At 37.5% G+C, this 26,115-nt stretch overlaps 1 protein-coding gene across 1 annotated transcript in view; it reads right to left on the bottom strand.

The window, feature by feature from the left end:
• Positions 1–1,334: 1,334 nt before the first annotated feature.
• DNAJC5B (DnaJ heat shock protein family (Hsp40) member C5 beta) overlaps positions 1,335–26,115 on the bottom strand; it is a 47,808-nt gene continuing 23,027 nt past the window's right edge. Inside the window, exons 2-4 of the mRNA XM_030859658.2 lie at positions 18,492–18,705; positions 15,021–15,192; positions 1,335–1,429 (exon numbers count right to left, since the gene is read on the bottom strand). Coding sequence (XP_030715518.1) covers positions 1,335–1,429; positions 15,021–15,192; positions 18,492–18,705 — 481 coding nt within the window. The remainder of the gene's footprint in view (positions 1,430–15,020; positions 15,193–18,491; positions 18,706–26,115) is intronic.

Below are 26,115 nucleotides of genomic sequence, written 5' to 3'. Positions count from 1 at the left end.
CACTTAGATTAGAACAAGTTTCTTAATTTTCAAACCAGGGCTCTTTCTACTTAATTATGTCGATTTAAAAAAAGAATTCCAGTAACTCAAGAGTTAGAGCAGAGTTTTAGTTATGTCAGAACTATCAGCTATAACACCAATTCCCACTTACAATGTATATTTAACTTTAATTAACGGTAATTTGGTGGTGAGGCAGAATAAGAAACAAAGAAAAAAAGGAAACGGCATTTCATGCAGTGTTACATAAAAACATAACAAGATCTTGAAAAATGCAATATTACATAAAGAACTAAGGAAGACCTGGAAAAAAACAAACACTTGCTGCTTACTATTTTAGAAATAGCATATGGTTTCTTCCACGTGATGAATATAAGGTTCAAACAAGTAAATGCAGAGATGACCTCTGAGCATAAATGTTCAACGTGCACAGAGCAGAGCATTTTCTGGTCAGTGTTATTAATCCCACTGAAGATGGGGTGAGTGATATGCCGTTAAATTTAAATTTAGGCTGTAGAATTTAGAACTCTGTCCTTTACCTCATGTGTTTCTTTTTCTTAGTCTGGCTAATCTAAGCCTGTTGGACAAAAATTATTTTAACTTAAAATTGTTAAACACATTGTTTGGGGCTGGTTTGGGCCCAGAATTACTTTCTGGATCATTTATAACATTTAACCAGGCTGAAATTTTGTTTTTGTTTTTATGCCAATCTACAAGTACACACAAAACTTCTTCCTTCCTGGTTTTGTCAGTTTTCAGTAAGTGACAATTTGTAATCTTTCAAAAATATACTTTAAAATAATACGATTTGTCTTTACCTAATAATTTCTTCTTGCCTTTGAAATATTTCTGTAGCCATATTGAATATGACAGGAAAAATCTCCACACACACAAAATATTCCTCCTAAATTCTCATGTATGTTTTGCTGTTGATATTTAAAGGCAGATATGAATACTACATTTAGTTAAATAGATGAAAAGTGGCTTTGGTTTTGAAATACTACTTTAGTCTATAAGGAACGAGGTCTGGCTCACATAAAGGGCAGGCTCATAAGCCTGTCCAATGCCACTGTCTTACCTCATACAAGGAGCATAAAACAACTCTTCAGGCCTTTATTCATTAAAATGGAACGTGTGTTTCCATTAGGAGTTCTACTCAAAGAGTGAATCTGCATACTGAGAAAATTATGTAGCAATCATCTTTCCTTAACCTAAAAGTAAAATACAAATGTGGAAAAGTTCACAGCATTTCATGTCCCCTACCATCCCCCATCAAGACCACCTGGAGACATGACTGAACCAAGAGGAGGTACTGTGGACCCTCAATGGGCTCAATATTAAGAGTCTGTACAATAACTTCGAGGTCCTTCTCTGATTAGCTGTGTTTTCTCATTTGCGTTTGTAGGCTGGAGGACAACTGGAAAGTCCATATCTAAAAATAAACAAAGAAAACCAGTAAACACCCTCTTATGTAACATTTCATTTAATGGGGCAAGTGGTAGATATTTTTGCTGAAATGATGATTAGCAAATCATTTCAATTCCTAAGATACTAAAGATCCTACCCTTTAAAGGACTTCAAAAGGGAGGATACACTCACTGTCTTTATTCTTCATTTAAGTTCTATTAGTTACAGAATTATAAAACCAAAGCACTAAGCCCAGATTTCACTTTGAGGCAATTTCTAAAACTGATAAACTTGAGCTTTAGTTTTCACCATTTTGTGGGGATGAGGACAGGGCTGCCATCCATGTCATATAGATTGCAGTGTGTATCTATATGAAAAATACCTCTAGAATCGTGCAGTGGACAATTGCATACATGGTTCTGGTTGGGAGAGAGGCCAAGACCCAGAGTTTGCTTGGGTGAAGAGTCTAATAGGAAGGTCTCCACATAAAGCTAGTACCCCAAATGGTTATGTGCTATCTAAATCACCATAGCCTTAAATCTGCAAGGAATTTCGCTAGTCTTGAGTTTTGACGAGGAAGTGAAGACCTCCCTTAAAAATGTCTGTTAGCAAGCTAATGAGCACACAATGTGGCAGGTCAAATTTACAATACCTGTGTGTTCTAAGAAACCTCAGGCTGATAATTTAGTTTAAAATGGTCCAGTGCAAAAGCACAGAGCAGAAGTGAATGGCCCCAACCTTCAACCCAGCCCTCAAAGAATCCCCCACAAACTGCAAGAAACATAAACTCATAGTAAAAAACAGAGAGATAGGAGAGATAGGGAGAAATAGAGAGAGAGGGAGAGAGATGGGGGGAGGGGGAACATTACACATAGGAACAATGCACACTGAGTGAGAGCCAGTAGAAACAACAGAAAGCCAGTCAGACCCAGAAAGACTTCAAATCCTGCACTTACCAGACACAGAATAAGAAAGAATTAGATTTGTTTTTCAAGTGATCAAATGGATTTTGAAATTAATAATAATAAAAAATCTCTTTTAGACATTAACACATCTGAAATTTTTAAAACTTGATGAATGGGGTTTAACAGCTAAAGGGAGAATTAATGGAATAGAAGACAGATTTGAGGAGGTTAATCAGAAAGTGGCACAGGGAAACAAAGATATAAAATAGGAAAGAGGCTAAAGGACATGAAGAATAGAGTGATATTCTGACTTATATTTAATAAGACTTTCGTAAAGAAATGAAAAGAAAAGAAGAGTAGAGGTAATATTTGATGATTTAATGGCTGAGAATTTCCTGGAATTGATACAAGACACCAATCCACAGATTCAAGAACCAACTAGGATAAATTAAAGAGAAATTCATATTTAAACATCTTAGTGATATTGAAGAACACTAAGGATAACGGTTCTTAAAGCAATCTCACTTTCCAATAGCAGATATGGAAGCCAGAAAACTATGAAATTATGTTTACAATATACTATAAGAAGATATCAACCTAAATTTGTTGATAAACCCTCTTATTGCTACATTTATTTTTTTAAGCATGATTTACAGGTATTTTCAGACAATAAAAACAGAAGTTGTGCCACCAGCAGACGTAATTTAAAAGTTATAATTCAGACAGAAAGAAGTGTTATCACATGGAAAAATTTGTGGTGTATATAGAAATGATTAGTAGATATATAAGTAAAACTAAACAATTATTTATTATATAAAGCAATAATAATTTATGAGACTTAAAATTGAGATAAAATTATGACAATGGTATGTAAATCAGAAAGGAGATGATCAGAATTAAAGAGTTATAAAGTTCTTGTATTGTTCAGGAGAGGATAAAGGTAAGAATTAACTTTCAACTTTGGTAACTTAAGTATGCTTGATAACTTTTTAAGGCAGCCCTAAAAAAATAGAACAGAGAATATAATTTCCAAACTGGAGGAGAGAAAGAAATGGAATGTGAAAAAAAAATTCTATCAGTACAGAAGAAGGAAAAAAAGGAAAGAAAGTAGAAACAAAAAATATGCCAACTTAAAGTGATAATTATAATAATAAAATATTAACAGAAAGCATGTATACAGTACTTATTATGTGTCTAGCACTGTTCTCAGTGCTTTATGTATCTTAACTCAATAATAGCACTACAAGGTAGGGTAATTATGATAGCTATTTTACAGATAAGCTGAGGGACAGAATGTTTTAAGTAACTAGCCTGCATTACACAGGTAGTAAGGAATAGAGCTAGTATTAAAACCTGGGCAGTATTTCTCAGAATCTGTTTTCTTAAAGGCTGTGCTATACTGTCTCTCAAAAAGAGTAAGTTCATAGAAAAAAACATATATCATTAGTTATAAAAAATACAAACGGACTCTATTTAAAAGAAAAAACATGGCCAGACTGAATAAATCCCCCCAGCAATATGCTGTTTTCAAAGGACACATCAAAAAACATAAGGACAAAAAAACATAGAGAATAAAAGGATGGAAACATATTTACTGCACAAACACTAAGGAAAAGAAAGCTAATATAACTGTATTTTAAAAACAAAGTATGAGACAAAAAGCATTGCTAGAGCTAGAGGGTAACTACATAATAATAAAATATTCAATTAACCAAGTAGCCATAAAAATTCTAAACTTATATATGCTAATAACATAGCTTCAAAATATAGGAAGCAAAAATTGACAGAACTTTATAGAGAAATAGAAAAATCCATCAGCACAGTGGAAGAATTGAATGCTTCTCTCAGTAACTGACGGATAAAGCAAGCAAAAAATCTTTAAGGTTATAAAGGATTTGAAAAGTGTAATGTTGTGAACTGAATCGTGTCCCTGCCCCCCACCCCATTCATATGTTGAAGTTCTAATCCCCAGTCTGTCAGAATGTGACCATATTTGGAGAGGAGGTCTTTAAAGAGGTAATTATGTTAAAATGAGGTCCTCAGAGTGGGCCTTAGTCCAGTATGACTTGTGTACTTAGGACACAGTCATACATAGAGGGAAGGCCTTGTGAAGACACAAGATGAAAATGACCATCTACATGCCAAGAAGAGCGGCCTTAAGGAAACCAGTCCTGTGACACCTTGATCTTAGGTTTCTAACCTCCAGAATTGCCAGAGAATAAATTTGTTTTTCACATCACCCAGTCTGTGGTACTTTGTTACAGCAGCCCTAGCAAACTAATACATACAACAAATTAGCTTTATTTAATAGTCATACATGGAACAGTGAACCTAACAAATGCAAAATGTAGTTTTGAAGCAATGTGGAACAAATGTAAAATCATTTAAGTTCTAGGCTATAAGCAAGCCTCAAGACATTTCAAAATATTGTTTCATGCTGTCCACATTTTCTGATAATACTGCAGTTCAGTTAGACACAAACAATAATAAAGAACGAGAAAAGACCCCACAGGTTTACAAATTAAGACACATATAGACCTAACTTATAGATTAAAGAAAAAATCATAATGGAAATAAGAAAATGTTTCAAACTTAGATTATAAGAACATATGTGTACGTGTGTGTATGTAAAGCCAAACTGGTACTTACAGAAAAACTTATAGCCTTAATAGCTTAATATCAGAAAAGAAGATGGACTGAAAATTAAGAAGTATAAAAATTAAGTTAGAAAATTAACAACAATAAATTAAGAGAAATAATAAAAAATAGAAATTAAGTAGAGAGAATATACAGGAGAATCAATAAAACTGACAACATTTATTTGAGAAGAATAAAATTTTCAAATATCTGGTGAGAATGGCTAAAAAAGGAAAGCAGAAATAACCAATATAAGGAATGAAAAATGGGACAAAAATGCAGATACTATAGATGTGTAAAAGGTAACAAGAGGAAATTTTGAAGAACTAATTGTTTTAATAAAGGAGAAGGGAAACCTAAATGGCCTATAAAATATATTGAATCCATAATTTAAAATTTGTATAAAAACACATTAGCCCAGAAAGGTCTACACAGTCCTGTAGAAAGAAATAAATCCAGTAATACACAAACTTTTCAAGAGGTAAAGAGGAACACTGCTAATTTATTTTATGAGGCATAATCTTGGTATAGAACCCATAAGGAAAGTTTGAGGTGGGAAAATGATAGGCCAGTCTCACCCATTAACATAGATGCAAACATCTAAAACAAAATATTAGCAAACACATTTCATAAAAAAATAAAATAGTTAATGCATTATGACTGCTTTGGGTTTATCTCAGGAATTCAAGATTGTTTTAACGTTGGGCAACAATTCATATAGTTATTCACGTGAACAATTTAAAGGAGAAAAATCATTACCATCTCAATTGGTGAAGAAAAAAGTATTCTAACAAAATAGTAATAGAAGACAACTTTCTTAACCTGATCAAAAGCCTACAGCAAACTTCACAATCATTACGCAATCTTGAAAGCATCTTCTCTTCAACATTTTACTGGCAGTCTCAACAAACACAGAAAGGCAAGGAAAAGGCTAAAAAAATGATAAGGGAAGGGAAGGAAGAATCAAAACTATCACTATTCACAAATGTTATAGATAGGTATGTAGAAACCCTAAAGAATTTACAGATAAATAATTAGAAATAGAGAGTTTAGCTAGTTTCTTGGATTCGAAATCAATGTTAAAAAAAAGTACATTCCTATATACTAAGAAACAAGTCAACAACTAATCTATGATAATTTATTTATAATTGTATGAAAGTGGATAAAGTATTATGAATAAATGCAACCAAAGATATAAAAGAGATATCTTTATTGAAAGGCAATGAAGAAAACCTAAATAAATGGAGAGGTATACCATGTCACATATTAGAGGACTCTCATTCTTTAAAGATGTCAATTCTTCCTAATTTATCCACAGTCACTGCAATTCTAATCAAGATCCCAAATATTTTGCTTAAAGAAGTTTTGGTACAGGACTTAACAAAGCTTATTCTAAAATTTATATAGAAAAGCAAAAGGCCAAGGATACGTGAGAGTGTCCTGAAGAACAAATTAGGAAGAGTTGCCTGAACAGTGTTATGAATTATTATAAATGGGCCTGGTGTTGCATATAGATAGACAAAATGACCAACGGACCAGAACAGAAAGCCCAGAAACTGTTCCATATATCTATTAAAACTTAATGTATGTCAAAACCAAGACTAGAAATCAGTGTGCTGGGACAATTTGTTTTCTATATGGAAAAAAATGAAGTTGGAACGCTACATCATACCACTTGCAGAAATCAATTCCTGGTTATTAAACACGTAAACATGAGTAGCAAAACTATAAAACTTTGAGAAGACCATATAGGAGAACACCTTTATATCCTTGGGATAGGGAAAGATTTCTTAATCAAAACACAGAAATCACTAAGCATAAAGGCAAATATTGACATTTTGACTACATTAAAATCAAGAACTTTGGCTTATCAAAAGACACCGTAAAGAGTGAAACACCAGGCCACAAATTGGGAAAATACATTTTAAACAAACATGATCAACAGAGTCAATACCCACGCCCCAAAAAAGAGTCAGGAAGAAAAAAGCAAATGATATATTAAAAACCTACAAAAGACTTGAATAGGCATTTCAAAGAAAGAGAAACCCAAACAACCAGTAAGATTCTGAAAGGATTCAAGGAGAAGAAAATTAAAATCACAAAGGTATACCATTTCCCATCCACCAGACTGGCACACATTTATAGTCTAGTGAGGGCAAGGATGTGAAGCAGTAGGAACTCTCATTAGCTAATGGAAATTAGTGCAGCAACTTTGTAGCACAACTTGGTGTTATCTAATAACTTGTAGATATGCACATCTTTTGACTAAGGTATTCCACTCCTGTGTATATATTGGGTTGGTCAAAAAGTTCATTCAGTTAATGAATACGTTGTTCAATAAAGTTCTTGGTGAAAATGAAAAATGTCTCTTTTATTTTTACTTAAAGCTGAACAAACTTTTTGGCCAACCCAGTACCTGGAAAACTCTACTCATGAACCAGGAGACATTCATAACAAGAATATTTGTAATAGCCCTGTTTGTAATGGCAAAAAAGTGGATTTGGATACCCAAATATCCACTAGCAGTAGAATGGATAAATAAATTTTCTGGGATATTCTCATAGAGGAATATTATACAACAGTGAAAATGAATGAAAGACAATCACAGTACGAATGAAGTTCAGAAATATGATGTTGAGTGAAAAAAAAAGAAGTTGAAGGATAATTGTTGAGTATGAGTTCATTGATTTAAAGTTCAGAAATGTAAAACCAAGCAATAAACTTGATTAGGAACATAAATATATATAGTTGTAATACTAAAAAGAATAATAAGAAAATGATTACATTATGATAGCCAAGAAGTGGGTGGAAACAACCTAAGTGTTCATTGATGGATGAGTGGATAAAGAAAATGTGGTGTATATATACAATGGACTAGTTTTCAGCCATAAAAAAAACAGGGAAATCCTGCTATTTGTGACAACATGGATGGATTTTGAGTGCATTATGCTAAATGAAGTAAGTCAAGTAGAGAAAGACAAATACTGTATGATCTCACTTATGCATGAATCTAAAAAAACAAAAACAACCCAAACTCGTAGAAAAAGAGATCAGATTTGTGGTTACCAGAGGCAGAGAGTGAGGAGACAAGGAATTGCATAAATGTGGTTAAAAGGTACAAATTTCCAGTTCTAAGACAAATAAATACTGGGGTTGTAATATACAATATGATGACTACAGTTAACACTGCTCTGTGGCATATTTGAAAGTTGCTAACAGAGTAGATCCTAAAACTTCTCATCACAAGGAAAAGAACATTTTTTTCTTTTTTTGTGTGTCTATATGAGATGCTAAATATTAACTAAACTTACTGTGGTGATCATTTCACAATATATGTAAGGCGCGTCATTATGCTGCACACTTTAGACTTATACAGTGCTGTATGTCAATTAAATATCTCAATAAAACAGAAATTTAAAAAAGGAAAATGATTACAGATGATTTAGGGTAACAGTTAACCTCTAAATAGGGAGCAACAAGCAAAGAACCTAAAGGTGATGGCACATAATGTTCATTTGTATGTTTCTGATAAGTAAAAACAATAAGGGATAAAGTAGTTAAGTGAATTACCCCCAGAATCTCTACTGGTAACTAATAGAGTCGGGGCTTGAAATGGGACTGACTTCAAAGCCCTTTTCTGTCTTAGCCACTAATAGTGTACTGCTCTCAAGGTAGCTGCATAAAAGACTGATAATCAACTTTCCCATTTCCCCACACTTTGTGAATACTGATGCTTTGTGGTATCCCCTACTCCCTGCCATGGGTGAATTTTCAGGAAACAAAGAACCTTCTCCTTCTCTGAAGAAAGGGTGTTTAGTTTCTTTCTGTAGTCAAATCCCCTCTCTCCTCTACTACAGATATTTTTTAATTGAAGTGAGATTCACATAACATAAAAGTAACCATTTAAAGTGAAAAATTTGGGGCTTCCCTGGTGGCGCAGTGGTTAAGAATCCCCCTGCCAATGCAGGCGACACGGGTTCGAGCCCTGGTCCGGGAAAATCCCACATGCCACGGAGCAAATAAGCCCGCGCGCCACAACTACTGAGCCTGCGCACCACAACTACCGAGCCCACATGCCACAGCTACTGAAGCTGGCTCACGTAGAGCTTGTGCTCCGCAACAAGAGAAGCCACCGCAATAAGAAGCCCACACACCACAACAAAGAGTAGCCCCCACTCGCCATACTAGAGAAAGCCTGCGTGCAGCAACGAAGACCCAACACAGCCAAAAATAAATAAAATTAAATTTAAATAAATAAATAAAGTGAACAATTTAGTACATTCACAGTGTACTAAATATATAATTCACTGCCTCTATCTAGTTGCAGAACATTTCTCCAAAAGGAGACCCATTAGGCAGTTGTTCCCTGTTCCTCTTTTCCCCCCAGGCCCTGGCAACCACCAGTATGCTTTCTGCCTCTATGAATGTACCTAATCTAGATATTTCATGTAAATGGAATCATACAGTGTTTGTCCTTTTGTGTCTGGCTTCTTTCACTTAGCATAATGTTTCCAGGTTCATCCGCCGTGTTGTATGTATCAGTACTTCATTCCTTTTTATGGCTGAATAATATTTCACCTCTACCTTTTTGCGTTTTCTTCCTCAGAACCTCCTGGGTTACTCTCAACTCCCTTTCCCCTCATCCTAGTTAAAATCCTACTGCTTTTGCTCTTATCTAACCAACTGTCCAGGATTCCAGCTGCTTTCCATCTATCACATTTCACTTTGATGGTCTGAGCCCTTGACTGGGTATATCCCAGTTTGGGGTTATTTGCAAATATGCTCTCTGCATAACTTCCTCTTCATTCAGTTCCTTGATCAAACTGTTCACTTGAACAGCCTAATGTGACTATCCCTGCCTTGCCTGGCATCGAGAGCTCCATTCACCATTATCCACAGGATGCTGGGAGGTGCTGTGCCAGGTGCTGTGCTGGTGTCAAGATCCCTCCCTTCTAGGGTTCTCCTTCCCCATAATCTCCCACCCCTAACTCCTCATTCTTTACGTTTTCAGCTTTAAATGTCACCTCCTCTGGGAAGCTGTCCTCACTTGCATCCGGGTCAGGCCCGCCTAGTGTTCACTGTCACAGCCCCTGTGCTTCTCCTTTGGCAGACTTATCATACCTGTAAGTTAGCTAGCTCATTGTGTGACTATTTGTTGAGTACTTGTCTTCCCATCTCCTCTGCGATACTGTAAGGTCCAAGACAGCAGGGACCGCGTCTTTCTTTTCTCTAGCCCCTAGCGTAGTGTCGGGCAAATATTAAGTGCTCAATAAATGTTTTCTGTGAAAAGACTGTCTAGTAAATTTGCTCACTGAACCTTAGCAGGCAAAACCTGAAGAAACCTTGGGTCCCCTTGGAGCAGCTTCCGGGGCAGCGTTCTGAGCTGACTCACTTGTCCTGCTGTCCCGGCCCAGGGCCTTGATGGTGCTTACTTGTCATTTTCATATAAAGAAGCAGCAAAGGGCTTTGGACTAGTTGCAAGAATTATTTTCCATGAATTATTTTTAGAAATCAGTTCCTTTTGACTGGGGGGAAGGGGATAGGAAGGAGATTGAGTGGGATTGGTGAAATGAGGAAGGATGAATTTAATCTCTTCCTTGGTGCCCTTTTCCTGGGCAATAAAGTGTGATGAATGCTGAACAGCAAATGTAATAAATGTCTCAATATCTTGGCTGGGAGCTAGTCTAATTAGAAGCCATATGGCCTCTTCAGCTCAGTGGCTGTGAATTTATTTGGGTTTCATCCAGGTGAGTAGCAAGAACAGTTAAGCAGTCAACAGATTTTCCTGTGCCCTGAATCTCACAGTTTTAGATCCAAGGTCAACCCACTAGAAAATCTTCTCCCTTAAACACTCTATTTCCTCTCCTTCAAAAAAGTGAGGAAATCATGACTCTGCAAGAAAATTTTTGAGTTTAACTGGGAGTTTTCAGTCCACTGCTTGCAGCTTGGAAAAAAATTGAACTTATCTCTTGTATTTTTGGTTTGCTTTGCCAGGGTATTTAGAGATAACAGGTTTCCATTTATGCTCATTTCTATACCTTCTTCCTTCCTTTTCTTTTTTCTTCATTTTTCTCTTTCTTTTCCTTCCTTCCTTCCTTCCTTCCGTCCTTCCTTTCCCTCCCTCCCTCCCTCCCTCCTTCCCTTCCTTCCCTCCTTCCTTCCTTCCTTTCCCTCCCTCCCTCCCTCCCTCCTTCCTTCCGTCCTTCCTTTCCCTCCCTCCCTCCCTTCCTTCCCTCCCTCCCTCCCTCCTTCCTTCCTTCCTTCCTTCCTCTCTTTCTCTCTCTCTCTCTCTCTCTTTCTCTCTCTCTCTCTCTCTCTCTCTCTCTCTCTCTCTCTCTCTCTCACACACACACACACACACACACACACAGGGTCCCAGGGAATGGTGTTCTATCTCAAGATGTTCTGTAAAGCCCTCTTGACTGGTAGAATTCTGACTGCATTGTGGCCTTTATCTAACAGAGCAGTATAAGGTCTAAATGAGCTTGTTTTAAATATAACACTCAAAATTTCACAAAGTGGAACTTCTAATTTGTGAACATTTGAAAGGAAGGGAAATAACCTGGTATCCGTCACCTTTATCTTTCAAGCTTCAAATTTTCCAAGACAAAAAAGGGGGTATGGACAACCCCCCAAGACACTGTCTCTCTTCTATTTGCTCCTAATTGATTCATAAGAATAATAGAATTCCCCTGTGTTCCTAGAATGCCACTGGGATTATATTTTTATTCTGAGAAAGAGATGGGAATCAATTTACAAGTTCTAAAATTACCAGGGAATATTGAAGATGCCACTGTTTTGAACTTCCCTCCTTTATTTCTTAAGGGTAGAAGTTAGATTACATTCTTTCACATACTTGAAAGAGACACAATAACCCAAGCAAATCTCTCCTCTCTACTAGCAAATCCCACCCTGTACCACTACTCTTGAACAGAAACTGTGTTTCTGTGGCTTGCAGCAACTCTGTGTATAATTATTGCTAGCCATACTGGCATAACAATGGCTTTAGAGATAACTCCTATAGCTCACTATCCCAATTTAATTGCTTAGGGGACATGAAAATCCATGCCAGACATGGTGTCACACATTATGAATGTGTCCAGTGGGCTCTGATCCTGGAAGTATTGGGTGATGGAGGGGCAACAGGGTTTGAGATGTGTAGTCAGAATTGGTCTGTGGAAAAATTTCTTCCAAATTTACATCTGATATATGAAATAAACTAGATAGGAGTTTTCTTAAATCTGATAACAATCCCTAAAAAGTTAGACAACATTATCAATAATGGTTGTAAGACTGAAACTTTTCTGATCTACCAATAATAAACAACAAATTTTGAAGAAACATGCTAGAGGAAGGACAGTAATTTTCCTATTCTCCCTAAGGAAGTGATATTAATGAAATTATTATTAAGTGAAGAGGCAATCAAAGAATACGCACCCAGAAAGCACAGGGGGAAAGTATCATAAAGGTGTGTCAGGCAGTTAATTAGACTGTTGCTGTTTTTCAAATTTTATGGTATTTAAGACATTTATCAGTTTTTAAGCTTTGCAATTTTTTTGTAATTTCTTTTTTTCATTATAAATAAGTATTCACTTTCAGATCTAATTTTGTATTTGTAATTTGATATTCTTTATCCCTAAAAGGACTGTCCAAATTGTGTAAGTTTCTGGCCCTTGAAAACCTTGATTAACTCTGCATAGGAGCTTTTAAATATTTAGGAATAGGATAGAGTTTTTCCTTTTGGTTAAGACTAACAGTAACACAGTCGAATGGGTTCGTGACTTACTAAGTCTGGAATCTGACCTCTGCAATGGAATTGGTAGCTCTGGGGTGTCAGAACTGAGAACAGTGAACGGCATGTAGATTTATCACCAACAACTCTGCAGGAAGGAAATCTGGGTGGAATTTGGCACTGAGTATGAATTTCTGTTCCAGAAAAGAAATCTTCTGCAAAGAAGGTCTGCTGAAATGCCCTGGTGGAGCCTTTATCTAATTTAAAAAGGAAAGACTTTGAGGCTTTTCAGAAAAGTGTGGAACACTGGATTTGAGGTATCTAGGTTCAGTTCACCTAGACTTGGTTTCCGCACTATAAAGGAAAAGTTAAGATAAGCTTGACACAGTGGATGCCGATGACAGTACTCTCCTATCTAACTGCCCCTTCCTATCCTCTGTCAGTGACTGGACTGGGTTGATGGATATTATGGGAGATCCTATGAACAATGGGCCCAGCGCCCCCTGACATGATCTAATAACAGTTTATCTCCCTCAAAAGAGCAGATGAGATGAATGCACTGGGCTCATCGTTCTCGCTTTTTTTTTTGCTGTACGCGGGCCTCTCACTGCTGCGGCCTCTCCCGTTGCGGAGCACAGGCTCCGGATGCACAGGCTCAGCGGCCGTGGCTCACGGGCCCAGCTGCTCCACGGCATGTGGGGTCTTCCTGGACTGGGGCACGAACCCGTGTCCCCTTCATTGGCAGGCGGACTCTCAACCACTGCGCCACCAGGGAAGCCCCCGGGCTCATCATTCTTAAGCAATTTGTGCCTAAGTCACTGACTCTTCCCTGAAGAAGAGTTTATACGTGTGTATCTCTGTTTAACCCATTTACGAGTAATACAGCTTGCTTGCTGTTTTTGGTGTGTATGCCCTGTTAGAAGATTTGTCATCTTATATCCCAAATGAAGCAAAAGAAAGTTGTAATTGTATTTCACGATGGGCCTACAATTTGGCTCCAGGGGCAGTAATACAAAATGGTGAGAACAAACCCCCTGTTTGCCAGACTGGCCACCCAGTGGTCCCCCTGGGAAGGAATCACAGCTTGCAGGAAAATCCCTTCTGTCCTCTCTGATCTCCCAATCCTAAAATGGTCTGAGACTAAGTACAGTTCACATGATTGAAGACTCCTTTCTTTAAGCTGGACTCGGGGTGGGTAATAACTGGGTATTACTTAGCATCACATTTGATAGAGAATTTGAAAGTATCTGGAAGCCTTTAAACAGTCTCTCCTCTGTCTGATGTCCTGGAATTTCTGCTTCATTGTGATCAAAGGAATCAGAGTATAGTACACAGAAGTGCACCATGCCTGATTCCCGCAGTTCTGACAGCAGCGGGTCACAGTCTGAATTGTTTATTTGGCTGTCCAGGCTTCTTTGTGACTTAGCGATGCAGTCTATTACCCAGAATAATGATGCATTCTGCAGGAGAAAATGACAGTAGGATTATGGCTGCAAGACAGAAGGGATGATGGCAGGTTTGACTCCAGTTTGTTTAAACAAAGGCATTTCCCAGAGAATATGAAGTATTCCTGATGATGTGAATTCTGTGAGATTGTTGTCTTTCTTTACATTTTTTCGTTATCATTGCTGGGTCTAGTGAACTTGAAGAATCGAGTGATCTATCACGGCCATGCATACACATTGACAGGCACGTGCAGGTGGTTTAACAAAGCAAACAGTCCCGTTTATATCAGACAGTATTCTTGAGGCTGGTTTGAGGCTAGCTCTGAATGTGTGGTTTTGGAAGGAAGCTGCGTTTCTGGGGAAGAAAGACTACCCTCCCCCAGTTTTACCCAGAACTTATCATCAAGTAATCAAAAGGAAGAAAAGTCAAGGGTTGTTGACTTCTTCTGATGTCCATTCCCTTCTATCTGAATAGAGATCCTAAAGTAACAGGCTGACATGCTTCTCCTGGGAGAAATTTCTGCCTTGGTTCTCCTACCTCCTACCCCTGGGCACTCCCACCCAAACCTCCCTGAACCCACAGTTCACTCTTTTGTAATGAGACTGTGAATTGTGCTAGCTTTGCCTTGTGATCATAAACTCAGATGTGAGTTCATCCGATTTTACATATTTCATGACTTCTTTCTGACAGTGTTAGGTTCTGCTTTTCTCTGTGGCTGGTAAAGGTAACTGTCCTTTCACCCTCTCCAAAAGAGGCACCAAAGGTAAAAGTCTACGGCACTCCCCCCATTTGGTCGTTGTATCTCTCTCCCTTTAGTGATCGCCATCGCCGTGGGGCCTGGTGCTTGGCCAGGCCTATGAAGAGACACCCCCTACTCTGTTCTCATCTTGCTGTACCTTTTTCTATGTCAGTCTTGATCTGCTCCTCAAGATCCTCTGGGGACACATAGAAGTCCTCTTCTGGCATTGATGACTTAGGCCGGCAGCGTCCACAGCAGCAGTTGCAACAGCAGCAGAGACAGCAGCAGAAATAGCAGCCCGTCAAGAGGCCAATGATGACAAACAAAGTCTAGGGGAACCAGAGGCAAAGCAAAACAGGGGTGAGGGGTAGTGGGGTGTAGGAGACCCCAGAAATCAAGTGTGGACCCATGTACCTCCAGAGACCTGAAGGCATCACAGTTCACCCCAGAGACCACATATTCACCCTCATCCTTATTCCATGGAGGACTATCTTTTTAGTTTCCTTGGAAACAAATGCCTCACAGAGTTTCGCCTAACAAGTTAAGCCAGGAACAAGTGACTTGCAGCCAAATAATGAAGTATGACATTTTCTTCTTTATTCTTAAGCCATGGTGATCACTATTAAGAGCAGAGCAAACAAACAAACCAACACATAACCTCTACAGGTCACATGGGCTAACCAAGGGCACTGAGTCATTCTCACCAAGAAGAGCTAGGGATAGCCAGTCCTGACACCACCGCATTCCTCTCAGTCACCACGTCCTGCAGTCTCTCTCCTCACCATCTCTGCCCCCTCCCCATTGCCTCTCTCTTGATTGGTAGGGCTTTAGAATGGATCCCCTTATCTCTGCTCTGGACACTTCAGTAGCCTCCTAACTGACCTACCTGCTTCCCCTCTTGCCTCTATCCCACTCTGCACATTGCTGCTGGAGGTTTCTGACATGTTCTCTTGAACCCATGCAGCGACTCTCCTGCCTCTTAGAAAAGGCTGGAGCTCCTTATTAATGGTCATCTGGCCTCTTCCAGTGCCTTCCCTGCACCAGCATGGCCCTGTTCCTGCCATCCTTGCAGAGCTTTGCTCTCCCTATGGAACCATCTGCCTAGACACCCACTGTCCCATTCCTTAGTCATCTAGAAAATACCCACTCCGTGTTTAAGATTATCTCAGAGATCCTCTGTCTGACATCTTTCCTGATTCCCATGTCCTCCAGAACAATTACTCCCTCCTTTGTGCCCCAACTGCATGCCATACAAATGTCCACCATAGTCTTATTTTGTTGACACTTTAAGACAGTGATGAGTTTATAATTCTGTCTCAGACTGTGAACTTCTTCAAGGCTAAACTGTATGTTAGTTGTCTTTCAATCCCTCCTCTACCTAAGGATTTAGTACCTGGAGTGTGGTAGACAGGAAATGCCTACTGAATTAATGAAGGTATTAATTGATTAGTAGATAAACAAATGATTTGTTCCTCCTAGTGAACAGCACCAGGATTTCCCCACGAGCATATAAAAGGTTTCCTCACTAAGTTTGCCATAGCTAAAGATTAAAAGATTAAACTCTCCCAATCCAATTTGAAGTGAAAACAATCCCATGTTTGTTAACTGTGCAAAATACGTTTATGATTTTATTAAAAGTATGTTATTTGAAATAGAAAGTGATTTTATACACCCTCACACCTATAATCTTTTTGCTATGGATTCTCTACATCTTCAGAGTCATACATTTCTTAAATTACTCTGAAAAGTATAAAAACACTTCCTCCTCACCAACTGCCTCTAAGACCCTCCTGTGCAGTGTTCCTGAGCCAGTGCCCCAACAAGCACCCCCTTTTTTTAACCTACTTTTGACCTTTTTTGCTTTCACTATTCCATTCCCATATTTTTTCTCCTCTCTGAAAATTTCCTTTGATACATGTATTGTTTTGTTCTTTAGTTATTCCAACTAGATTATTTGCCTGTTGCAGAAATAACCTTGCCTTATCCTTGCAGTGCTTAGTGCAGTACAAGGCATAAGTAGGTGTCCATTGTTTTTAAAATATTTTCAAATTGGTACACTGATTCATACATGTCATGCATACTTAATACATGATCACTGTGTGCCAGGCCACTCTAAAGGGCACTGGGCCGTTAGGCTTTGGCACAAGCAGAAGGGGAAGGTAGATTTCTTTGTAGCCTTATTTTTAAAGAGCCACATCAGGAATTATTTTATGTATATCTCTTACACTACTGAACAGCTTCTGCTTGTCTATATGAATTTTGATCAATTTTGTCAACTTCCTGGGCAAGGAAATCTATTCTCCTTTTTATGCAGGTAGGCCCCAATATGCAGTCAGGGGCTAGTGTGTAAATTATCTAGTACTCCAGATGTACCTTCCCATGGAAATAGTGTCATACCTGGGGGTTAGTTTCCCACAGAAGCCTGTATTTTACATAAACATTCAAACTGTCATCATAAATGACATTGACAATATGTACACTCTCATTCTAAGTTCCACATCCTCTAGGCAGAAACTTGTCTCCCTCCCAAGTCTTGAGTGATAAAAAAAGGTTTCAGTGGGATTCCCAGTTATCCCCAAGAAAAGGAATTCTGAGGACTGCAGAAGGCAAATGAGGCTTTAGGCTGCAGACTCTCTCTCCCCATGCCTATGAACAAAAACATATTCTCTCTTGTCCTGCGTATATAAAACTATTCAGTTTAGCAAGATTTATTTTAGCGGAAGAAAGTGGCAGAGTACTACTGAACATGACATCTGCCTCTGGAGATCTGCTGTTTCTTTATTAATTACAACTCATATGAATGCGAGTTCATCTGATTTCACAAAATGTGTGAACTGTGGACTTACTACATGTATGTGAACTGTCCAAAAAAGATGCAGATGGACCATATGTATGATTTATATGTAAGTATACTTTTATCAGAAGATAAGGATATTAATACTCATAAACAAATATAAAACTATCACCAAGCATGCATATACTAGGGATTCTTAGGAAATCCCACAAAATTTACTGTCAAAAGTCAATTCCGGTCGCACTAAGTCCTTAAAAATCTTGCCTTTTTCTTGACTAGATATCCTTTTTCTCTCTCTCTCTTCCTCTCTCTCACCAACTCAGTGTGCTGCCCTATTTAATTCTTACCTTTTTCCCCTCATTTCCTTCTCCACTACTTCCCAGCAGGCTCCATGTGAACCTATGACCTAATTACCATGTATTCTCTGCAGTACTGTGTTTGCTGATGTAGCCTATGCTATAGATAGGAAAGTACATGGCTAAATTTGTCCCATAATAATTTTTAAACAGTTGTCACACTAATAAATTATTTTAGGTTTTCAGCAATGAGCCAGTTCTTAATTTGTCATTATGGGGGTAGGGAGGGCAGTCAGAATTAACCTGAAGCTTCAAATTCAAATCTAATTAATGTCTAGAAGTATTTTAAGCCATGCTGTATTTTATAATTACTTGGTGAGCTAAAGCAAAAACGATCCTTAAATAACAGCTCCTTTTATCTGTAAGAGTTTAGTAATATAGCAAGGTTAGACTTTCTTTGAGATGGAGTCTAAAAGAGTGAATAATATCATGATCTTCTAAGAAATTGTTTTCAAGAGAAACAAAGAATCCAATTCACCTTTGCCCACCAGCTTGACAGCATGAAGTAGGTATTAACATTTTCCTCTCCAAATTGCTCGGCCACATAGAGTCCCAGTGATCCGTACTTGTCGTATATGTTTCTCTTTGACGTGTCAGTTAGTATTGTGTGGGCGTTGTTGATTTCTTTAAACCTCTCAGCAGCACCTGCGTCATCTGGATTCTTGTCTGGATGGTGTTTCAAGGCCAATTTTCTTTTAAAATTTAAAAAAAAAAAGTGAGGGAAAGTGTTACTTGACAGGTGTTACAATGACATTTTAGAAGGGCATTATTCATTTGTACATCTTTTATACGTGTAAATACCATGAAATGTTACATTTCATAATAATGTTGATTCAACTAAGCAAGTTTCCATTAAATGTTGCCTCGTGTTTCTAATGTGCAGGCACCATAGTATTGTTTCTCCCCTCACATCCTCAAAGGAATTCTCAATAGCTGCATAGCTGTTGAGTCTTAGACATTTTGCCATTGGCAAATATGTGAAGTTTATTTTTACCTGGAAGCTCATCAGTAGCCCACCTCAACATGCACAGGCTTTTAAGAGTTCCAGCAATAGGACCAGTTTATACCACAATTTCATCTAGAACTGGAAGACTTTTCCAGAATTAACAAAACTTCACACCACATATTCTAAAAGTTAAAACTCAACTGTCAAAAAAAAAATCTCTGATTTATACACCCTTGAATAAATATTATGACCCTTTCACAATTTTTTTTACAAATCCTAACTCCCCTTTGTTTTTATGGACAAATACCATGACTTACCTTGTATTCAAATGTGTATTTGACCTCTTTTCAAATAGGTCTTCCCATTTCAAATAATCTGTAGAAATTTACTTGTGAGTACAAGGCCCTCTCTCCTCTGTGGATCATAAAGCAATTCCATAAGGCTATGAGTGTGTGTTGTGTTGCATTGTGTGTGTATTGGGGGCAGAGGGGTGATTTGTGAGTGTTCTTTATTCTTCAGTTATAATCAAGTATTAAAAATGTAAAATGGGGCTTCCCTGGTGGCGCAGTGGTTGAGAGTCCACCTGCCGATGCAGGGGACATGGGTTCGTGCCCCGGTCCGGGAAGATCCCGCATGCCGCGGAGCGGCTGGGCCCGTGAGCCATGGCTGCTGAGCCTGCGCGTCCGGAGCCTGTGCTCCGCAACGGGAGCGGCCACAACAGTGAGAGGCCTGCGTACCGCAAAAACAAACAAACAAAAAAAACTTTTATAATGTTTACTACATGCCAGGACTATTGTAAGCCTGTTATAAATATTAATTCATTAATCTTCACTGCAGCTCTATGAGACTGGTATTATAATAATCCCATTTTACAGTTAGGAAATTTAGCCACTGAGAGGTTAAGTAATTTGTCCAACATCATACAGCTAATAATTAGAACCAGGCTTTGAACACAGGCAATCTGACCCTGAGCATTATGCTGCCTCCTACATATTTTTGAATTAGAAAAGTAAGACATTGCAAGGACTTTGGCTTTTGGTCTAGGTGATGTGGGAAGCTCCTGGAGTGTTTTGAGAAGAAAAGTGGTATGATCTGATTTTAGTTTAGAAGGATCACTCAGTCTTGGAGAGGACAAAGGCAAAAGCAGGAGACTCTTTTAGGGGAAGTTCATGGTGGTTTGGACCAGTGTGGTAGTGGATGATTAGTTGGAAGTGGTTGGATTCTGGTACACTTTGAGGGCTAGCTGATGGATTGGTTGTGGGATGTGAAAGAAAAAGAGGAATGAGGGGTGGCACCGAAGTTTTGGCTTGAGCAACTGGAATTTTGGAGTTACTATTTAAAGAGTTGGCAAGAGATTTTTTTTTGGTAGTAGGAAATGATTTGCTAGGATTCACAGTTCTATTTTGAACACCTGTGAGATGCATATGAGACTTACAAGTGTGACGGAGGTAGAGAGATATATGAGCCTGAGTTCAAATGAGAGTTACTCTGGGAGATGTACATTTGGGAGTTCTCAGCAGGTAGATGGTATTTAGAGCCATGGAACTGGAAAAGATTCCCAAGTGAGTTAGATCCAACATAAGTCCAAGGGCTGAGCTTTGGGAAGGAAGAACTACAGAGGAGATGAAGAAAGAAAGACCAGTGATGCAGAAGGAAAAATCCAGAGAATATGGGGTGATGGGATCCAAGTGAACAAAGTATCTCAAGGAAGAGGGTGGTCACCTGTGTCAAGTACTATTGACAGGTCATGTACAATGACAACTAAGAAGTGATCACTGGGTTTAGTGTTACAGAAATCTTTGGTGACCTTGACACGCGCACACACATACACACATAACACGTCTACACATGCATATATGCACATACACACACAGACAATTGTATATATGTCTTTATATAGAGAAAATAAAGCATAACAATAAGTAGAAATAAAGAGAAAAATGAAAGGTTATAACCATGCTTAACTGTGATTATAGCTGAGATTATAGGTGATTCTTTGTTTATTCTTGTTATAAAAAAAATATACATACTACTTGTGCAGTTTCCTTCCCTAAGTATTTTTAAGCTCCAGTTAAAAATTTTATGCTCCTTTAATAACTGAAAGTTTAGAGTTTGTTCCCTTAAATGACCCACTACCAAATTAGAGGGGGGGAGGAAGGAAGAAAGAAGTCCTCAAACTTTAATAATACAACAGTCATTATCAGAAAGTCTCAAGTGGATTCTTTAAGCACATTAATTTTAATGGCTCAATATTCCTGGAATTCTCACTCTGTGCCCTGGAATACAATTGCAGCATTTTCCCCTACCAGTTCCAGAGATCATGTCCAGGCCAACCAAATGCAGAGGCTCTTACTTCTGCCCTGAAAGAAAAAAATCCCTGGAAAATGCCTCTTTACATATATTTCTTTATTTCTAGGGTTCAGTTGTAGACCGATGCACACACTACCCAAGACTTATCCGGAGAAACGTGTCATTTTAAGCTGCTTGGATCTTTGTCAGCTTTCAAGGGCAGACGCACTCAACTATTTATCACATTCCTCTAACAATGGAGCTGGCAAATTCAGAGGGCTGGAGCATCTCCATTTGTAACAAATCCAATTCCTGGTAATCAGCAGCGCTCTGACTCCTCATGGCAGATGCTCTTGGCCCTGAGGAATCCTCAGGAAATGTGGCTAGCAGAGGCAGCTGCCAAAGTTACACAATTGCTCAAGGAGGTAGTTGATCGATGACTCACCCCCTTGGTGGTGTCTGTACGGCAGGAAAACATGTATGGAATTTAGGGTGAAAGGAGAGTTGCTTGGAGTACATTTAAATATAACATTGCCTATTCACTTTAAAGATCTTCCTTATAATTTCTCATTTTATACTTGAAAGTGATGCAATGTTCAACCAGAACACGAGCCTTTAATTCCAAATCTCTCTATACTCTTAGTCACTGTTAATCTGGTATGGCTACAACTAATATTAGAAATAGCATCAATACCTGTAATTTCCACTTCAAAATCCAATAACAGCCTTCAACTGAGTGGCAGATAGGATCAACGTGGATTTATAGTTGTAACTACCAAAGGCTCCTAAGATCTACCTATTTTGAGGCAGTGGAATAATTCTAAGAATTGTAATGCCCAATTCTCTTTCTCACACCATCTAACACTCAGGTGAGATCTACCTACTATTCTCTACCAGTCTGTGAATCACCTAAGACCCAGTTCTGACCATGTTGCCCCAGCTCAAGACCAAATCTATCTCCATGGGGTTGGAATGTCAGAGGAGACCTTCTTGTTTGGAAGGGCTGGCCCTGAACCTCAGGGAACTAAGTTCCATCATGACATAGCTGTATCTATAGCTGCCTTTCCCCACTCAACACATTTTTAGCTGCCTTCTCCAATTACCTTTTGTTGCTTCCTATTTCAAAGATTTCCCCATTGCCGTGTGACTTTCTGCTAAACTCCCTCAGCCACAAAGTTTATTGCCCCTCCCATGTCCCAGAAGAAAGCTACCTGCTACCTAAAATGAAAGAGTAGAAGAGGGAGGGTGAGGCACTGGTTTCTTCCTATATCCTAGAACCGTTAAAAGTGCCCTCATGGCAGAGGCAGCATCATCAACAGCAAAGGTAGCAAAAAAAAAAAAAAAAAATCTGAGCTCATATTACATATAGACTATTATTTCTAGGAAAAAAAACTGACTATAACGGGAAGAAGACTGGTGGTAGATAGGAAAATGAACTGCTATAAACCAGAGTTTTCAGGTGAAAACAAACCCTAGACTAGTAACCCTACGTGTTTGGCAAGTATTGCAACTATGGAACTTAATAGTATGTCTTCATAGTAGAAGTTCAGTGGAACTCTTGTGCCCTCTTGGACTCAGGCAACACCCAAGTGAAAGTATAAGAAACCAGTATATGAGTTCCAATGCACATCTCCCTGACATTTAGTATTGACAGACATTTTAATGTTTGACGGTCTGGTAGCTTGTGTGTGTGTGCGTGTGTGTGTGTGTGTGTGTGTGTGTGTGTGTGTATATATATCCCTTTGTGGTTTAATTTGTATTCTAATTACTAATGAGGCTGATATATATGTCATTTGGATATCCTCTATTTAAGTGTATGTTGGTCTTTCACCAGTTTTTAGTTTCATGGTTAAAATGAATCTGTAGGATTTAAAATATAGTATTCTATATATGAATTCTTTGTCAGTTTATGTATTGCATATGTATTCTCTGTTTCTAAGGCTTTTTTGTTGTTGTTAGTTTCCTTATGGAAGCTTTTGGAGAACAGAAATTCTTTTTTTAACTGTTTTTTTTTAAAATTTATTGGAATATAGTTGATTTACAAAGTTGTGTTAGTTTCAGGTGTACAGCAAAGTGATTCAGTTATACATATACATATATTCATTCTTTTTCAGATTATTTTCTCATATAGGTTATCACAGAATACTGAGTAGAATTCCTTGTGCTATACAATAGGTCCTTGCTGGTTATCTACCTTATATGCAGTAGTGTGTGTATGTTAATCCCAAGCTCCTGATTTATCCCTCCCCCCTATGTTTCCCCTTTGGTAACCATAAGTTTGTTTTCAATACTGGTAGGTCTGTTTCTGTTTTGTAAATAAGTTCATTTGTATCATTTTTTAAATTAGATTCCACATATGAGTGATACTTTATATTTGTCTTTTTCTGTCTGACTTCACTTAGCATGATAATCTCAAGGTCCATCCATTGTTGCTGCAAATGGCATTATTTCTTTCTTTTTTATGGCTGAGTAATATTCCATTGTATATATATGTACCACATCTTCTTTATCCATTCCTCTGTCGATGGACCTTTAGGTTGCTTCAATGTCCTGGCTATTGCAGATAGTGCTGCAATGAACATTGGGGTGCATGTATCTTTTCAAATTATGGTTTTCTCTGGATATATGCCTAGCAGTGGGATTGCTGGATCATAGGTGGCCCTATTTTTAGTTTTTTAAGGAACCTCCATACTGTTCTCCATAATGGTTGTACCAATTTATGTTCCCACCAACACTGTAGGAGGGTTCCCTTTCTCCACACCTTTTCCAGCATTTATTATTTGTAGATTTTTTGATGATGCCCATTCTGACCAGTGTGAGGTGGTACTTCATTGTAGTTTTGATTTGCATTTCTCTGATAATTAGCGATATTGAGCATCTTTTTATGTGCTTTTGGCCATCTGTATGTCCAGAAATTCTTAATTTTAATTAGTTTAATGAATCAATCTTTTCCTGAATTAGGGAAGATATTGTCTTATAAACTCTTTAAAATCTTTATAGATTTGCCTTTCACATAGAAGTCAATGACCCATTTGTAGTTGATTTTTTAATGTGGTAGAAAGTAAGCATACAATTTCATTTTTAAAATATGGATATCCAATTATCCTAGCATCATTTATTAAAAAGATAAAATCCTTTCCCTGTATTTTAAATAGGATCTCTATTCTGCTCCATTGGTCTATTTGGCTACTTCTGGGCTAATAAAGTCTTGAATATTATACCTTTAAAATATGTCTTAGTATCTTAAAGAGCAAGTTCTTCCATATTGTTCTTCAGGAGTTCTGTGGCTGTTCTGGGCCCTCTGTATTTCCACATACATTATAGAATTAATTTGTTAGTTTACACACACACACACACACACACACACTCTCTCTCTCTCTCTCTACTGGGATTTTTATTACAGTTGCATTTGACTCTATAGATTAATTTGGAGATTGATATTTGTATGGTATGTCTACTTATTTAGAACTCAAAGTTTATCATTTTATCATTTAGGTTCTGCATATATTTTATTAGCTTTATTTCTAGGAACTTATTTTTGTGTGGTTTTGATATTAAAATATTTTTCTTAATTTATTGCAGATGTAAAAGATTTTTATATATTGATTTTTTATCCTACAAACTTAGGCTCATGTATTAATTTTAATAAATTATAGGTTCTTTTGCATTTTCTACATATGCAATCATATAATCTGCAAATAATGAATTTTTTTTCATTTCAATTCTTATATCATTTTATGTTTTTCCTTATTGTCCTGGCTAAGACCTCCAGTATGATATCAAGTAAGAGTGACTAAAGCAGACACTCTTCTTTCCTTCTTCTTTTACTAATTCATTAAGAATGAATGAATATTGAATTTTAATCAAATGTTTTTTCTGCATCTGTTGAGAAGATACATTTTTTCTTTTTTAATCTGTTAATGTGATTGATTTCTTAGTGTTAAATGACACTTGTGTTCCTGGGGTAAACTCAACTTAATTATGTATTATTTTACTTATTGCTGGACTCAGTTTTCTAATACGTGCATTTAATTCTGTAAATTTCCCTCTAAGTACTACCTTAACTACATTCCACAAGTTTTAATATGAAACATTCAGTTTTAGGTATTTTCTAATTTTAATTGTGGTTTATTTTACCCAGGAGTTATTTTAAATTGTGCGTCTGAATTTTCAAACATATGGGGATTTTCTAGCCATCTTTTTATTTTTGCTCTCACTACAGTGCAGCTTGATTGCACTGCAGTGAGAGAACATATTCTATATGATTTAAATCCTTCAAAATTTGAGATTTGCTTTATGGCTCATTATATGTTCAGTTTTTATACATGTTCCATGTGTACTTTAAAGAATATGTATTCTGTACCTGTTGGGTGCTTTGTGCATATATAAGAACAATAAATTTTCTTTGCTAATTTTTTTTGTTCAAATCTTCTGTATTCTTTGCCATTTTATTGTTCTACAAGCAAGGTGTGTTAAAATCTCCCACTTTTACTGTAGGTTTGCATATTTCTCCTTATAGTTCTGTCACTTTTTGCTTTCTGTAGTTTAGGCCATGTTCTTTAGAAGTATACAAATTCACAACTGTTATATATTCCTGGTGAATTGAACTTTTATCATTATGAAATACACCTCTTTTTGCTAGTAATACTTTTCATCTTTACTTTGATATTAATAAAGCTACACCAGCTTTCTTTGGGTAGGCTTATACATAGACTATATTTTCTCTCCTTTTATTTTCAAATTTTCTATATCCTTATATATTAGATGTGTCTTTTGTAAGCATATAGTTTTGGATTATTTTATTCACAGTGACAATCTTTTTCTTTTAATTGAAGCATTTAGTCTATGTTTACTCTTAATCTAATTG

Source organism: Globicephala melas, chromosome 17 (assembly GCF_963455315.2).
Source record: "Globicephala melas chromosome 17, mGloMel1.2, whole genome shotgun sequence".
In the NCBI taxonomy this organism is placed as follows: Eukaryota; Metazoa; Chordata; class Mammalia; order Artiodactyla; family Delphinidae; genus Globicephala; species Globicephala melas.
The sequence above is the reverse complement of the archived record's forward strand: the minus strand, read 5'-3'. Positions and strand labels throughout refer to the sequence as shown.